Source organism: Stylophora pistillata, chromosome 4 (assembly GCF_964205215.1).
Source record: "Stylophora pistillata chromosome 4, jaStyPist1.2, whole genome shotgun sequence".
Taxonomy (NCBI): Eukaryota; Metazoa; Cnidaria; class Anthozoa; order Scleractinia; family Pocilloporidae; genus Stylophora; species Stylophora pistillata.
In genome coordinates this window covers 21,914,958-21,932,617 of record NC_142522.1, presented here as the reverse complement: position 1 = coordinate 21,932,617, position 17,660 = coordinate 21,914,958, and the positions used below count along the sequence as shown (strand labels likewise).

Here is a 17,660-nt window from a genome sequence, read left to right as displayed (position 1 = left end):
ATCCATTATTTTCCAAACAGAGTATTCTATAGCATTGCTACTTTATATCCTGAGTTCCATAAGGTCTAACTCTATCACAAGGGAACGAAAAATCCGACTTGAAAATTTTGAAGGTCTGCCGCGCGGACGCCCAGTTTTCAAGTTTGATCTTTTAGTGTGAACGCATAGAATGATGCCCCTCGAGTACACCCTAAGACCATCAAAACATATGCACAAACGACGGATTCTGATTGGTTTTTTGATTTCCTAACCATAAAGGAAGTTTGGGGACAGAATTCTACTTCATAGGGGAGGTAGGGAGAAAAGCGTCTTCGCGCGAGCCAATCGCGCGGTTCGGGCGGTTCAGGTGTCAATGTGTCAACATAACATATTTATGCGATTAATTGCTTCTGCTTAAAATTGGGTCATTCCATTTCATAATATCTGCTCCCCCTATATACGAAACTAGTCTTTGATTAAAATTAGCCAACACAAGTCAATCAACCATAAATAATCCCGTAGATACATGATGTCATAGACTATCTATTTTTTTCCTTTTATTATCAACATGTAGTTTCCAACTGAAACTGAGCATATTTTGTCCTACGGTGGGATTTTTTGGAGAACCTTCTTCGCAACAGGAAACCGCCGGTATCAACGGCTTTCCTTGCGACAGGTGCATTGTATGAATTGTCGGAAATTCTCAGTTCTCATGTTTCAGACGCGTATGCACTCGCTTTAAAAGGTCTTGGGCTTCCTTTAGGCTAGATTTTCTGTTGCTCCCTTAAATGTGCTTTGCAAGTACTTTTCCTCTCATGTGAGCTGATCAAATATAAAAGTCTCGTGATAGTTGCAAAAAAAATGACTTAAGTTAATGACTCAAAAAAATGGGGTCGAGGGAAATCGGATCTCGTTCGCGGTTACCGAGGGGTTCGAGTTAACCGAGTTCGAGTTACCGGGGTTCTACTGTAGTTTTCTCCAGCAAAATTTAATTTGCAGCTGTCATTACCTGGCAGCGCTAATTAGTTTATTTTCAAAAGCCAGGTTGCAAGCAGGAAGCAGCAGAGCTGTTACTCTCTTCGAGAGTGACGAAACGCGTTTTAAAAGAATCAGAAGCTCAGCCAGTATCCGAAAGGGTTTCTCCAAATCGAAGGGTGAAGTTGTGATCATGTCCACTACAGTTGCTGCTATGTGGAAGATGTTCTTCGTTTCACACGTCTTTGCGCAAGGTTAGCTTTAATCTAGATGAAAAAATTGTGTGAAAATTCGGTGAATTCTCGTGCACATTTGTCATACCAAATCAGTCCACTAGCTTTAGTTCGCAATGTCTCTTAAGTACAAAAAGTAGCTCGGGGGAAAAAAATAAAAAAAACACACTCAGCAACATAGAAGCGACGTTTCCTTTGGCAGTTATCAGTGTTCTCAGAAATAAAGCTGTCGTTGCAGATGTGTGAGTCTATTTGGACTGGAATTACTGAAAAGAGGTGGCGCATGTATTACTTCTGTAGAACGAGGGATCGCAATTTTACTGGTTCAGAGTACTCCCTGCTCGAATGCGCGAAAATGGTTATTTTTTGCAGTATTTTATATCAAAATTGAAATCACTGAAGGTGGAACCTTGTTTTTCGTAAATTCGTAGCCTACTCGAAATATGGTAAAAAATTTTTAATTTCTTTGACTTCTTACTTTTTAGCTGCTCTTCATGTTTAGATACACGCATGCTTTTGAAGTGAATTTTATCTGGTTGAATTTCTAACCTTCCAGATTGTGAGTGATATAAAAATAAGAATCTTATGTTCATCCCTACATACTGAGTTAAAATTAAATTTAAGGCAACCATGAATTGTGTGGTCTTCGGCGTTCAGGTATTTGTGAAACCTTAAATATTTCGCGAAAAGTCTGCAAGCAACTCTCGTGTCAGGTTTCAAAAGGCTTTTAAGAAATACTTTTCCGAAAAATAATCTTACTTTTTGACGGGAGGTAGCTTATTAAAATGCGCGGGGATAATTCTTCAGTTCAAGCTTAAATAGTTAATGATTTCTTTGACTTCACCTGTCTATCACTTCAAGTAAAATACTATTATTAGAATTTCGATGATGGCTGCATGTGTTAACGTATAAAATAACGTATAAAAGTAGCGGTGAGTTCCAAATGGAAATTAAAATAATTTGCCGTCGCGGTTTTCGTTCGCAGACGACGAAAATTTTGCGGATTTCACGTTGTTGTTTTGCAAAGGATGGCTGAGAAATGTACTGAGTTTTATAATGCACTTGCTGAGCTATTGTTTTGCCAATTTGATCTTTTGTTTTTCCACTTCTTCGTTGCCGTCGCCGTCGTGCTTTGCTAGAGGTCCCCACTTTCTAAAAAAAGCCGGCCAATCAGAAGGAAGGGAACAATTTTTGTCCAATTATGGAATTTATGTATACTGCTGTAACTCAGCTGGAGCCCTGTGGCATAAACAGCTGCCTGGGATTACTTCATGTTGGTTTTTGTTTAATCTCTTTATAAACAACTTGAGTTCCCTTTCGTTTAGAATTTTTCATGTTTTTTCATATTTTTTCATTATCAGAAACGTGCAGAATTTTGGAGTTTGTTCAACCCGCGGAAGACAATTACCTCGAAAATCATGTCTTTAAGTCCTTTTTGGTTGATAACAAAGATCAGTGTGAAGTGAGGTGTTATGCTAAGGACTCCTGTTCATCCTTCAATCTTGGAATCTCAGAGACCAGCGGCAAATTAAAATGTGAACTCAGTGACTCCGATCACTTCCAACATCCTGAACATCTCATTTGTAGGGAAGGCTTCTCCTATCATCCAACTATGGTTGGTATACTGCGCATATTTCATTTTTTGATAAATGCAGTGCTGTGTCTATATATACCTTAGCATCTCATGCATCCTCTCTTGAACATAGATAAGACAAATGTATAGTTTAGAAAGCGGATATGAACTCACCCGAGGTTTGTTCTCTGTGTAGCTCTAGAATTCACAAAACTTAGAGAACTCTCAGGAGAGGTGCTGTAGGTTTTGGTGTAAGAGCAATATCTAATGCGTGAACCTTCAGTATGACCTGGATGAGTGTAGATAAAAAGAATTAAAACGTATAATTCATCATTTTTAAAACTACATTCACCTGATTAACATGACAGGATACTGTTTTTACGTAAACTGCTATCGGCCGGTAGGAGTTAAAGAAATCTTCATCCAGCCAGCCATGTAGAAACCTTAGGAAAATTTCAAATTTCTCGAAAAACTGTAGCACATGTAATTTCTTCGCAATATGATTATTTATTTCAATGAAATATCAGTAGAAATCGTTTTAATCTTTTCCATTTTCAACAGAAATTATGTGGCACTTCTCCCTGTCCCCCAGCTGCTTCGTGTGTACCCGATATTCACGGAAAACTCCGGTGCGTCTGTCCTGCTAGTTGGACTCGAACTGAAAGCTGCGAAAGAGGTTTGTGTTATTATTGCTAAATATCCTTTGAAAAGCACCTGTTTAACGTAAAGCGTTGCATACAATGATCTATATCCTGTAAAATCGCTTTCATCTTTCCCTGGTCACTCATTTCTTCATTCGTTTGTTAGTAAACAGTTAATTGTAAGCGTTGGGATATTTGACGAACAAAAGTAGTTTGTTTGAGCAAGATATTGGCATAGCTTGTAACAATAGTCGACCTCCCTCTTCCGTTTGCCCTTAACAGTCGTGGATCACTTTCGAGTAGTTAAAAAGAAGGGAAAACTGGCCACATTTTTCCACCTTGTCTTAAAGGAATCAATCATTTTGGAATCGAAATCTCAATATTTTATTATCAGAGTTCAGGGAATCATAATATTTTTTACTTTATTCACAAGCTGCACAACCCGAAAACAACTGGATTAACTGGGATGTTCGATGTATACGATAGCCAGGGTATCACAAAAGCAGAAAAAGCAAACGTGGCTCTTACTCCTTGCGTTTTCCGCAAACATGAAGCTGTTCCTTTTGAAAATGGAAACGTGCAGCAATTTGGTCTTCGCCGTTTACCTTTGGCGTGGTACCTTTTTTCGTATCTCAATAACTTCGGGAGAATGATGTAATAAGTTAAGAGTCTTACAGAGAGCATAATCCTCCGGTGTTCAAGTGTTTCAGGTCTGATTTTCGCTATTGCATAAATAGCGTTCTCTACTGCGAGGATCATGCATCACACGTATCTAATACCGCAGTTCAAAATATATGAACTTCATATATACATTGTATCTAACGTAGTTTTGTTGTTTTTTTGAAGATGAGGACGAATGTTCTTCTGGATCGCATGGCTGTTCAGCGGACGCTTACTGCAACGACACTGTGGGCTCATTTACCTGCACTTGTAAAGCTGGATTTTCGGGAGATGGCAAAGCGTGCAATAGTAAGAAACCGATGTTTTGTTTTCTCTTTCTTCGTGTTTTTTGTTTTTGTTTTGTTTTTTTACATCTTTAAGTTTTAGAAGTTTCCTTATCGTTGTACTAAGGCCTGGGTCGCACTAGAGCTCTAAAGTAGCGTAAAACAAGTGCTACCCCCAACTTGAAAAACTTATCAATGTCCTGCCTCGGAGGCTTCCAAATTTTGGCAAAACAAACAATCTTGTTTTTAACCATTAAGCTGTCATCTTACCCAAAAAATGTCTGGTTAATCATGGAGCCAGGATACCAGCAAGAGTTTCAAAGGTCCCCCTCTCCTTTCTAAGTTGGCGTCTCCCGGAATATTCCAGAATCTCGAACCATGACTCCGCCGGACGCAGGAGAGACCACGAGTAAGGGCGGTTTCGAAAGCGTGCTCTAATTAAGCGAAATCTTCGTCTTCTACGTCTAACAGTTTATGCTGTACCAACGACTTGGATATCAAAAACGTTAAGTTGTTCTGCTGAGAAAGTACTGCAAAATTTAACAAAAACTCGAAAGCCGCAAAAGTAATCATACGACGACGATCCATTCTTATCCAGTAACTCAAGCGAGTATTTTCCTTTATCTTTTAATGGAGGGAAATGGGTTTCTGATGGACGCACGTGTCAATCGGTGAAGTTTTGATCAGAGGATACTGATTTGATGCGACCGCCGCAAAAAATTGGAAAATTGCAAAATTTTGGCTTGCGAAATTGGAAAATATTTCAATTTGCTCTAGTGCGACCTATAAGTTTCTGGGTAGTGCTAAAAAATGAACTCATTAACACCGGATTTTCTTTATTTGGAGAGGATCATGGTCTGATTTCTGGTAACGTGCAGGAAGTGTTCAAACAATTGGGGTTGGTTAGTGAAACAAAGGTTACTAGCCGTTGTTTTACAAAACTGTCGTGACAAGCTGAAGTATCATTTCCCTACAGTTTTTTTATTAGATAAGGTTTAAGCACGTTTTCTTGCAACTCTAGTGCGCTTGCATGCAGAAACGTGTATTGCGTGTTCCAACCACACCCGTATCGAATAGCAGCTGTGGTCTTTTGTTTCCTGTCACGAATCTCGAGTGGTGATTAAAGATTGTAATCGGATTATATTCGGTCATTTTGATGTCGAACAAGGTAAAGCAGTCAACGCTAAGGAAATAAGTGTCGTGCACAAGTCTTAGATCATTACTTAGATCACGAAGAAACAATTATGAATCGGTTTGACAGTTTAGGTTTGCAGTCGGATGTACGCATCTAGAGCGTTTACTTGTGATAGCAATAAAACTAGGGAACCTTGTAACATTAAAAAAAGAATGATTAGAACGGTTGTAATGAGCGAAAGTATGACTGCAATAAAGTGAAGAAAACGACAGACACAGTCCTAAGTGTTTGTTGAACCAGCAAGCGCGGAGATATTCCTAACCCAGTGGAAAATTCCGCAAAAAAACCGAGTACTAAGCCATCTTCAATTTAGCCAAGCTTTTTATGTGAACATTTATTTTTGAGGAGAATGTCACGAGGGTCGAAAAAATTAGGGTGTAAAGACATTTATTTCACTAAAAGACCCCTCATAAAGAGAATCCCTGAGGCCAATTGCCTGCTTAAAGCCGCGGCTTGCGTTAATCCTGGTTCACATATAATCGCAGACAATCGCAGACGATCGTAGGTGATTGCACGATCGCTGAAACCACTCAACCGAAGATCGCGGATTGCATGTTCACATATGATCGCAACCGATCGCAGCGATCTGTGACAACCGAGTCCTTGGTTTACCATTCAGCGGCAATACAATGTAACTTCAGTCAACCAACGTAAACGCAAAGGACGCTGAACTTTTAATAGGTGTTGACATTCTGCTTCTGTTGTCTTTACTTAAACGGAGAATCGCTGCCAGACCAAAGAAGAAACGTCGCTTCTTGGTGCAGAAAGTCTTAAGAAAAAGAGAATTCTTTGCTAAATCAATGGAACATGCAATCGTATTTTCTAGTTTCTTCCATAAACTGTTCCGTGTCAATTACACCTTCCATCTTGTCAAAACACACGCACGTGTATAAGTTGATAAACAATTGGTTGTCATGGTATCATGCCGCTTGCATTGCGGCATTATTGGACAGTACACATTCAAATCCCATGATCGCAGAACTTTGTTCACATATGATCGCACTCGATCGCAGACGATCTCAACCGATCGCACGAATAGAACATGGTTCTATTCCTGCGATCGCACTCGATCGCACACGATCGCAGAGCTGTTCACATATCATCGCAGACGATCGCTGGCGACCGAGTGCGATGCCTGCGATCGTCTGCGATTAGATGAGAACCAGGCTTAAACCGAAGATCGCGAATCGCATGTTCACATATGATCGCAGCCAATCGCAGCGATCATAATAATAATAATAATAATAATAATAATAATACAATATAACTTTTAGAGATTTTTCGTACCTAAGTTTCTTGTATTTATCAGATTATTAGACATATATGTGTATTTTATTTGTTAATTTTTATTTATTTTATGTTTACATTTTCAAAGTTTAGGAAGATTCTATTCCTATGCGCAGCCTGGGCCACGTTTATCGTCCCAGTCCCCAGTCTGTGTATGATCTTATGGCAAACATAAGTTTTTACAACTGTCGGATAATAATAATAACAATAATAATAATAATAATAATAATAATAGTAATAATAATAATAGTAATCAGTTTAACTACTCTTTTTGTAGCTTGCAGCTAAATTACAAGAGTAGTCAGGATACAAATCATATCTATACAATAACATGAAACATTCTTCTAAGAATATCTATATGTAATAAATTTGTCGAGACGGTTAGTAAAAGCCATAGCGGGATCATATCTAAGAGAGCCTGGGCGTAGATTGTATCCATGGGACACAGTTGTGCGATGTGGCAGCAAATTAGCAAGGACACCAGTGTCCCGAAATCTCTGGATAAACTTAGCGCATGCAGCGGCACGCCAATCAGAGAGAGTGCAAAGACCACACAGCACAAGTGCGTCCCTGTAGGGAAGTCCAGGAAAGATCATTTCTAAGGCTTTTATCTGTACACTCTCAATTAGGAGGCTAAGACAATCGGGCAGGTTTGCCCAAACTGGGGAGGCATACTCCTACACTGAGCGAATCAGGGTGGAATACACCATAACTAACTCCCTTTCCAAAACACCTGACTTCTTCAGACAACGCAGTGCGAATAGGCGTTTGCGATCTCTATGAACGAAGGGCTAACGCTCGAAACGTCAGCTTTTGGAATCGTTACGGTGGCCAATTTACCACTTCAACTTTGTTGATATATCCAAATTATTCTATGAACAATGTACTCACAGTGCGTATTCCAGCTTAAATTATCAGTGACATACACCCCAAGCAACTTGTACCTGTGGACACACTCGATTTCAGACCCAGAAAGCTGTAAAGAGGGAGGATGGTGTAGCTTATAGTGCAAGAAGTCGATAAACATCTCCCTGCACTTCACAGGGTTAAGGCGCATGCCATGCTTGTTAGCATAAGTGTAAATATCTCTTGCAATGAATGGAAGAACACTAGTGGAACACGTAGGTATCATCTCTACAACAGAAAGGTCGTCGACATATTTAGCCCTGATCTTCCATTGCCTGTCCAGATTATTAACAAGTACTGCAAACAGCAAGGGGGCCAATTTAGTCCGTTGGGGAATACCACCCCTAGGTACGACATGACTCGAGGTAGCACCACCTATTTAAACAAACTGCGATCTGTTTGAAAGAAATGATCCGGTCCAGGCAATTTGGTCATTATGTACACCGAGATTACGCAATTCAGTGCAAAGGACATTATGGTCCACAAGATCGAACCCTTTGCTTAAGTCAGTAAATAAAATTCTAGCATAACAGTGTCCAGAGTCTAGGGCTTCTAAAATACAGTGTAAAATGTCAATTAAGGCATGTGTCGTTGATTTTCCCGGTATGGCAAATTGCAAAGGGTCAATGTTATTAATGATTTGGCTATACAGGGAGCTAAGTGTGAAACCTTCCATGATTTTGGCTATCTGAGCAGTGAGAGTAATTGGTCTTAAATCACTGTCCACAGACTTGGGAGGCGACACTTTAGGCATGGGCCGGACCAGTGATTCCTTCAACTGGGCCGAGGATGCTGAACTTTTAATAGATGTTAACATGCTGCTTCTGTTGTCTCTACTTAAACGGAGAATCGCTGCTAGGTCAAAGAAGCAACGTCGCTTCTGGATGGGGAAAGTCTTAAAGCCATCGAACAAACAATCGTATTTTCTAATTTCTTCCATAAATTGTTCCGTGTCAATTTCACCTTCCATCTTGTCAAAACACACACACGTGTAAAAGTTGATAAACAACTGGTTTTTGTGTCATGCCGCTTGCAGTGCTGCACGCTGGAAAATATAGCATTATGGGACACATTCCAATCGCATGATCGCAGAAAGTTGTTCACATCTGATCGCACTCGATCGCAGACGATCGCAACCCATCGCGCGACTAGAACATGGTTCTATTCCTGCGATTGCACTCGATCGCACACGATCGAAGAGCTGTTCACATATAATCGCAGACCGTCGCTGGCGATCGAGTGCGATCGCCTGCGATCGTCTGCGATCATATGTGAACCAGGCTTAAGACCTCGTGTGAGTAAACGGCCCCAATTGAAAAGCTCAGGTTTTTTATTACTTCAGCTCGTTCCAAACTTTTTACTCCTAAAATAGTTGCAACCCGCCCGTATATCACTTTCACCAGTCTTAATTATGACTATGATTGCGAAAGCGGGAAGTACAAGCCTAGATGATTAATATGATTTAATCTATCTACATATAGATATCAATGAATGTGAAACCGGAAGTGCCAAATGTCACGTGAACGCCAGTTGTAGCGACACTATCGGGAGCTACATGTGTAAATGTAAGGACAATATGGTCGGAGATGGAGTCTTATGCATGGGTAGGTGTTTTGATAAACGTGTATTTTATTGGTACGTAGTTTGCATCCACTTTAAGCTCGACCACAGTACAATCTGCCCCTAAGGCCGGCTGCTTACGTGAAGCCACAGTTTGCGTCAGACCTCGTGTGAATAACCATCTCTTAGTGGTAAGCTCAGGTTTTCATCTCATTTCAAACTTTTTTTTTACATCTAAAATGGTTACCACCCGTCTGTATATCACTTTGTCAGTCCTAATTATGACTATGTGCCAATGCGTGGGTAGGTGTTTTGATAAACGCGTATTATATAAGAAGTTTATATCCACTTTAAGCTCGACCACAGTAGAACCCTGCAATATAGCAACCGTAATACCACAGTAGAACCCTGCAATATAGCAACCGTAATACCACAGTAGAACCCTGCAATATGGCAACCGTAATACCACAGTAGAACCCTGCAATATGGCAACCGTGATACCACAGTAGAACCCTGCAATATAGCAACCGCAATACCACAGTAGAACCCTGCAATATAGCAACCGTAATACCACAGTAGAACCCTGCAATATAGCAACCGTAATACCACAGTAGAACCCTGCAATATAGCAACCGTAATACCACAGTAGAACCCTGCAATATAGCAACCGAAATACCACAGTAGAACCCTGCAATATAACAACCGTAATACCACAGTAGAACCCTGCAATATAGCAACCGTAATACCACAGTAGAACCCTGCAATACCACTAGTGCGGCTTATTGTAGGAATTATTTCCCTTTTTTTAAGCATGAAAGTAAATAAGAATCTCAATCATTTTATCGTCAGAGTCGAGAGAATCACGATATTTTTTAGTTTATTCGCAAGCTGCACAACCCGAGCACAACTTGATCATCTGGGAAGTTCGAAACATACAATAGCCAAGGTATCACATCAATAGAAAAAAACAAACGTGGTTCTTACTCCTTGCGTTTTCCGCAAACATGGAACTCTTACTTTTGAAAATATCACCGTATTTCGTGGTGTGAAATGGTCCAGAAGTTTGGTCTTCGCCGTGTATCTTCAGCGTGGTACCTTTTTTCGTACTAAAGCAACTTTGAGAGATGATTTAATATAAATCTTACTGAGAGCATCATTCTCCGGTGTTCAATAGTTAGTTAACTTAGTCTTATTGTTTATTGAAGATATGGACGAATGTTCCTCTGAATCGCATGACTGCTCAGCGGACGCGTACTGCAACAACACTGTGGGCTCATTTACCTGCACATGTAAAGCTGGGTTTTCGGGAGATGGCAGAGAGTGCAAAAGTAAGAAACGAACACTTTGATTCTCTTTGTTCATGTTTTTGTTTGTTATCGTTTTTTTACTTTTGGAGTTATCCTATCGTTCTAGTAAGTTGCCAGTGTTTCCCCATAACGATCCTATACATTTCTAAGAAGTGCTCAAAAATAAACTCGAAGTCACCCAGTTTCACAACGGAATACTGGAATACCGACAAAGCATTCACCCAAGTTTTTCCGTTCCTTACTCTGGAGAGTATCACGGTCTGTTATCTGGTTACATGTACGAACTGTTCAAATACTAAGGGCCGGCTATTTAAACAAAGTTTAGCCGTTGTTTAACAAAACCGCGTTCGAAGCCATCTTCAGTTTAGCCAAACCTTTTATCTGAACATTTGCTTTTGTGGACAATGTCAAAAGGGCCGAAAGCTAATAGCGGAAGGACATTTATTTACTTGAGTCAAGGGAATCACAATATTTTGTATTGTATTCGCAAGCTGCACAACCTGAAAACAACTGGATTATGAGGCCTAGATGTTCGAAGCACACATTAGCCAAGGTATTACAAGACTGAGAAAAAACAAACGTGGTTTTTATTCCTTGCGTTTTCCGCAAACATGAAACTCTTCCTTCTGAAAATGCACAAGTATTTCTTGGTGGGAAATGGTCCAGAAGTTGGTCTCCGCCGTTCACCCTTGGCGTGGTACTTTTTTTCTCGCTAAAAAGACATCGAGATAATGATTTGATAGTAGTCTTACTGAGAGCATCATTCTCCCATGTTCAGTAGTTAGTTAACGTAATCTTATTGTTTTGTTCAAGATGAGGACGAATGTTCCTCTGGATCGCATGGCTGTTCAGCGGACGCGTACTGCGACGACACTGTGGGCTCATTTACTTGCACTTGTAAAGCTGGATTTTTGGGAGATGGCAAAAAGTGCAGTAGTAAGAAACCAATGTTTTGTTGTCTCTGTGTTTGTGTTTTTGTTTTGTAACATTTTTTATCTGTTAGAGTTATCTTATCGTTCTACTAACTTGCTAATGTTTCTTGTAAAGATCCCATACATTTCTGGGTAGTGCTCAAAAATTAACTCAATGTCACCCATTTTTATAACGGAATACTGGAATACTAACAATGCATCCACCCACATTTCGCTGTTTCTTACTGTGGAAAGTATCACGTTCTGATTTCCTAGTAACGTGTGCGAAGTGTTCAAACAGTGAGGGCCGTTTTTAACCAAATCCGCGTTCTAAACCATCTTCAGTTTAGGCAAACTTTTTCTCTGAACTTTTATTATCGTGGACAATGTCATGAGGGCGGAAAGCTAAAAATGGAAGGACATTAATTTAATTAAATCAACCTTCTCCTAGAGAATCCACGAGGCCCGCGGTTTGCATCATGATTATCACTCATGTAAATATCCGGTCCCAAGTGATAATTCGTAATGTTTTTTAATTGTCTGACCCCTTTTTACCGTTACATTTAATATTAGATTTTTGTCTTTTTTTACCGTTTTACCACTTTTATAGGTGTTATCTTTTCAATATGCATGAATTAGTTTTATATTTTAAGAGAGTGCTACATGTTTGCCAGTTCTTAACGGTAATGTGTCAGCCGAAGTAAATAAAGTTTTTATCATTTATTATTATATTGTTATAAGCTCGGGTTCTTTATTGCTTCAGCTGGTTTCAAACTTTTTGCACCTGAAATAGTTGCAACCCGTCTGTATTGCACTTCACTAGTACTATTTATCATTATAATTTCGAAAGCGAGAAGGTACAAGCCTGGATGTTTAATATTATTTATTCTATCTAAATGCAGATATCAATGAATGTGAAACCGGAAGTGCTAAATGTCACGTGAACGCCACTTGTAGCGACACTAGCGGGAGCTACATTTGTAAATGTAAGGACAATATGGTCGGAGATGGAGTGTTATGCATGGGTAGGTATTTTGATAAATGTGTATTAGATTAGCAGTTTATATCCACTTTAAATCCACTTTAAGCTCGACCACAGTACAACTGTGCTATACCACCAGTGCAGCTTATAGTTAACAACTAACTATTCACCGAAGTGGAGGTGGTTAGCGGTGGATATTTACCGAGCCACGAAGCGGCGAGGTAAATATCCACCGCTAACCACCGACACTGAGGTGAATAGTTATTTTAGTATAAACTAAAACAGTGAGATAAGATACACCACCAAAAATTAATTGAGTGATTCTCCACTTGTCACGGATGCAAACCGGGACGCCATTTTTTCCCGAGTTGCTCGGAGATAAATAGCAAAGGATATTCGGAGTTTGACCAGCCAATCAGAGCGCACCTTCAACGCTATCCACTGTTTTAGTTTATACTAATAGGAATTATTTCACTTTTGTGAAGCATGAAAGTAAATAAGAATCTGAATAATTTTAACATCGGAGTCGAGGGAATCACAACATGTAGTATTTCATTCGCAAGCTGCACAACTCGAAAACAACTGAATTATCCTGGGATGTATGAAGCATACAATAGCCAAGGTATCACAAGAATAGAAAAAAACAAAATGCGTATTATGTTAGAAGTTTATATCCGCTGTAAGCTCGACCACAGTAGAACCCTGCAATACCAACCGTGAGGTTTATTATAGGAATTACTTCCCTTTTGTGAAGCATGAAAGTAAGTAAGTATCTTCTTCACGAAAGGTATCTAAACATGCTCTGTAGCATCTGCAGGAAGTATCAACTTAAATAATGATAATGAATAATGATTTAACAATGGACATCCACTGGGTGGCTATTCTTGTCCACTGTTCCAGATCGAATTGGAATTTGGAATGTTGGTTTGTTGAACTTCAAGCAGTTCGTGGATCTCCGGAAAAGCAGACAGGAAATATTTCAAATCGTCCAGTTGCTTGTGTACTAGACTTCTTGTTTTTGTTTGTTTGTTTTAAATCTCGTTCGCGCTTCAAATATCTTTAGTACCAAAGCAAGCAAATACCATTGTGACACAGGAATTTAATAAATCGTGATAAAACAACACCAGTATCCATTTTTTTAATTCAAAGGATTCCCTTTTCATTTTGCACTCAACGGGTCTGATCCATATATAAGGTAAGATGGATGAATGCATTCTTCTACTAGGAAGAACATTTAAAGCTATTGTTGTGAAATTTTCAAATTAGTGCTTACAATTATAGATCTCAGCGATTGGAACTATTAATGTTTAGCGTGAAACTGCCCAGAACTGTAATGATTTATGAAACTCTAGCTTTCCTGAATTAATTGTTTCTAACACAGGACATAATTTAGTGGCTTTCACAAATGAAAGATTTCATAATATTTTCGAAAATGCGTGGTACCAAGAGATAATAAACTGGCAAACATAGTTTTTGCTATCTGGTTTAAAGATTTAATGAATGTAACCGAAATTACAATTCATAGACCCAACGTTTCGACACTCCTGTCTAGTGCCTTCATCAGGGGTGACCTGATCGTTGCAACAAGGGGCCCTCTTAAATGCTCACTGATTAGCTGCCGATTTTTCTGACGAGGTGTAAATAGGCGTCAGGTAGTAAGCCGCCATCATCACGATTTAAAGGAGCGTGGGCGGAGTTGATATGGTAAGCTTCCAAACAAAGACGCCAGTGGTAGCGGCGATTAGTGGTGATAATTATAAAATTATCCCACCCACTTTTTTGGTTAGTTAGGCATGTGTGCTCCGTCAAAGCTGAATTTTTTGTTTTTGCAAAAGAAGACCGCTTTCTGATGCTCTTTTAAACGTGTACCAAACTGACGTTTGGTCTGTCCGATATACTGGTTCAATATAAACCGTTCAATCTCCTGGTTGTACTCAACGCCCAACATTTAACAATTATTCTACGAGCGCACGTTGGATATGAGATGACAGATAGCCAACGAGGCGCGTAGCGCCGAGTTAGCTATGATCATCTCATATCCAACAAGCGCGAGTGGAATAATTGTTTGATTAAAAACGTTAAATTAAATTATTAAATTTTATTAAATTTTTAGCTCCCTTTTAATTTTAAGCTGACACGTGCGCTTGCCATATTTTTAGATTATGGTATATTGGCTGATCTACCATAATCGCTAAGCCAATAAAAAGTCTTGAATTGCATTATCCAATGATCTAGTTTTTAATAATACCAGTTATTCTACGCCGCTCTTACTTCTGCGTTTTCCCTGATTTACACTGGAATTAAAAAAATTTACTTAAGTTAGTTTATAATGGGGACATTTTCAGGAAGGGATCAATAAGCGGCCTTTCTTGAAACGCTTTTAAATACTGTTAGTTAATGGTGACATTATTTCATTTAGCTACTTGTAGAGAGGATTCTGCGTAGTCTTCTAAGGCATGCATATTGACACATATATCTCCCTTACTTTTACGAACTGAAAAGTTTGTACAATGGTGCTTCCTATGAAAATATTGATGGCAGGACAGTACTGTACTTGAATGGAGCCCAGCATTCCTACGCAGAAACGCCAGCACTCCCCATCCGAGCTTTCAGCTTCAGTATCATGTGTTGGATAAAGATTTTAAGCTTTCCTCCAAGTAATCCTCCTGTATATCATATCTATTCTGACTGGTCAGCACCACATCAATTCAGAATCTATTTCTATGGTAGTTATCACATTGGTGCTTCTCTTCGATATTCTAATGGACGGTTTCTTCACTTCTATGGCCGGTAAGTGCTCAAGATATACCTCTTGTTTTCCTAAGTGTAATTGATAGATAGAAAGGGACACGTAGAGAGCTTAAGTGTATATTCCAGAGCTATTTAACCGTTCCTAGGAAGTATGCTGAGAAGCGGAGATTTGCGCAAAGCCTCATTCTGTTTTGTGTTCTATTCCCTCATAATCAAAGGACTAAGAGCATCCCCAATAGATGGATGCACGTGGCGTTCACTTGGAGCCGAGATGGAAAAGAGGGAATTCTGTACATAGATGGAATTATACGAGGTAACAAGACAGTTTCTAATGATCGTTTAGACCTAATTAAAAATGATCATACAGTTTTCGACCTTGGGCTGAAACGAGACAACTTGGGTCAACCAACTTTTGATGGGTACATGAGAGATCTTAATGTGGTTGATAAAGCGCTCTCTGAAGATGAAGTGAAACACACGAAAGCTATGCTTTAAGTGCGCGACGACCCCAAACGAGGGCTACAACGGAGACCACGGTAACGTGGAACAACAGAACTTTCTAGTTGGTGAGATGTTTGGCCTTTACAGATCGCTTGAAATGAAATCTTCAGGAGGTTTGATTCGTTCTCGTTGTGAAAATGGAAGGTGCAGATTAGTATAAATATAACCAGTTTCAAAGAAAATGATCCTTTGGGCATCATGCGTACGCGTCATCTCTGACTGGACAACAAAACAACAGGCATAAAAATTCCTTCAACAAGCTTTAAGGCGGCAACCACAACAGGCGGAATGAAAAACATGTGGAGTAAATCGAGGGGAAAAAAACTTTTTATTTTAAGTTGTTGGTACTATACGATACAGGCTTCATTTTCCTTTAATCTCCCGTAACGGGCGACTCACATGTAGTTTTTTCAGTCTCGTCTGCGTGCAACCTCAGATAGGTAATAGGAATCGGAGATAGATTACTCGATGAAATTCTTTTGAGCAGGAGTACAGCGTCACTGACGAATAAGCACAGGGTTTTATGCAGCGTCAGTCAAAGAAACCGCTAAATGACAAGTTCAAATACTAAGCATAATTGATTCATAGCACTCAGAGATTACAAACTGTCTCTTGTTCATAGCCATATAAATGCTTAACTCAACAAAAAGTCCCGCCTCATTTCAGTTACGACAAGCTTTTCATTGATGTTCTCATTTTCTCCTAAATGGTAGGGGCTCATTTAGTAAATAAAGTCATTTCCAATAAATTCTTTACCAATTTATTGTAAAAGAAATAGGCCACAATTCTGACCGAATTTTGAGGCTGATAAATGTCATATACGAAAGTTTCAATTCAGAAATCGTTGTTTAGGTAACGAGATCGAATTCATCCCAACCTTTCTTCTTTATAAATCTCAGATCCAAAACTTTGCTAACCCACAGTGCACTGAAAACCCTGTACAAATATTTTTACTGAACTTTATTAGCAGCTGATTAAATTTATAGTTATGATATTGTTATTATTATTATTATTGTTGTTATTATCGTTGTTTAGCATGACTATCGTTGATTACATTTAACTGCTAACCGCAGCCTTAAAGTGACCCTTTCATATCAGGTGTCTTCAGTAATTCAATTTACGCCAGCAGCAGTTACGGCTTCTCGGCACACATCTGAACTTTTTGTGCCAGCCGTCTTACGGTCATTTCACTGGGACCTAGAAAGAAAGGGTTTAAAATGATAGAGCCCTTTTCAATCGAGTGTAGAACGAAAGTAAATCGAGATAGCATTGTTTTGTGTTGCCTTGCGCTATAATCGACACCCTTCAACAATTGAGTGCAAACATGAGATGATTAGATGATTAAAGAGAGATCTTAGCACGAATAAACGCAACACACAGTTGTGGTAAAGGGTTTGGTCTAAATATTTGAATTTCGTAGATGTGCTTAAAAAGATTTAACTACTTAGAGTTCGGTCCCGATCTCCGCCAACGTGGATCCAAAATTTACTCAAGTAATCATAGTAAAGAAAGACTTTCAATGGACCAGACTTACTACTCATCTTTCCAAACCCAGCTGACAATGAAAAATGATGATAAACCTTGCGCTGGTTTGCCTCTCCTCGCCTGGTTTGAGCTGAGTCGCTCCTCTTCGTCAAACTGAAATTGAAAAAATTAAAGAAACAACTTTGTAATAATCCTACATGTTTACAAGTATTTTAACCCGCTGGGATTATTGTTATCAATTTCTTTTTATCATAAACATGTCTTAGTTTCCAAGCTGAAACTGAGCATATTGTGCCAGCGAAAAACTTCCATTATCGTATCAATTTGACCAAAGTCGAACAAAGAAGAAACACGATATTTTCTGGAGGACTTTTGAAATGTGCTTATTTTTAAACTGGTACTCACAGTGGGGGCAATTCCCGCTCAGCTT

General features: G+C 39.3%; 1 protein-coding gene across 1 annotated transcript; it reads left to right on the top strand.

The window, feature by feature from the left end:
• Nucleotides 1-775: 775 nt before the first annotated feature.
• LOC148732869 (uncharacterized) lies at nt 776-17,294 on the top strand. The gene is made up of 11 exons (XM_088759121.1): nt 776-1,208; nt 2,549-2,802; nt 3,322-3,436; nt 4,248-4,370; nt 9,215-9,337; nt 10,499-10,621; nt 11,414-11,536; nt 12,414-12,536; nt 13,643-13,688; nt 14,996-15,283; nt 15,463-17,294. The coding sequence occupies exons 1-11, from the start codon at nt 854-856 to the stop codon at nt 15,737-15,739; spliced, it is 1,950 nt and encodes a 649-aa protein (XP_088615247.1). The 5' UTR covers nt 776-853; the 3' UTR covers nt 15,740-17,294.
• Nucleotides 17,295-17,660: the final 366 nt, after the last annotated feature.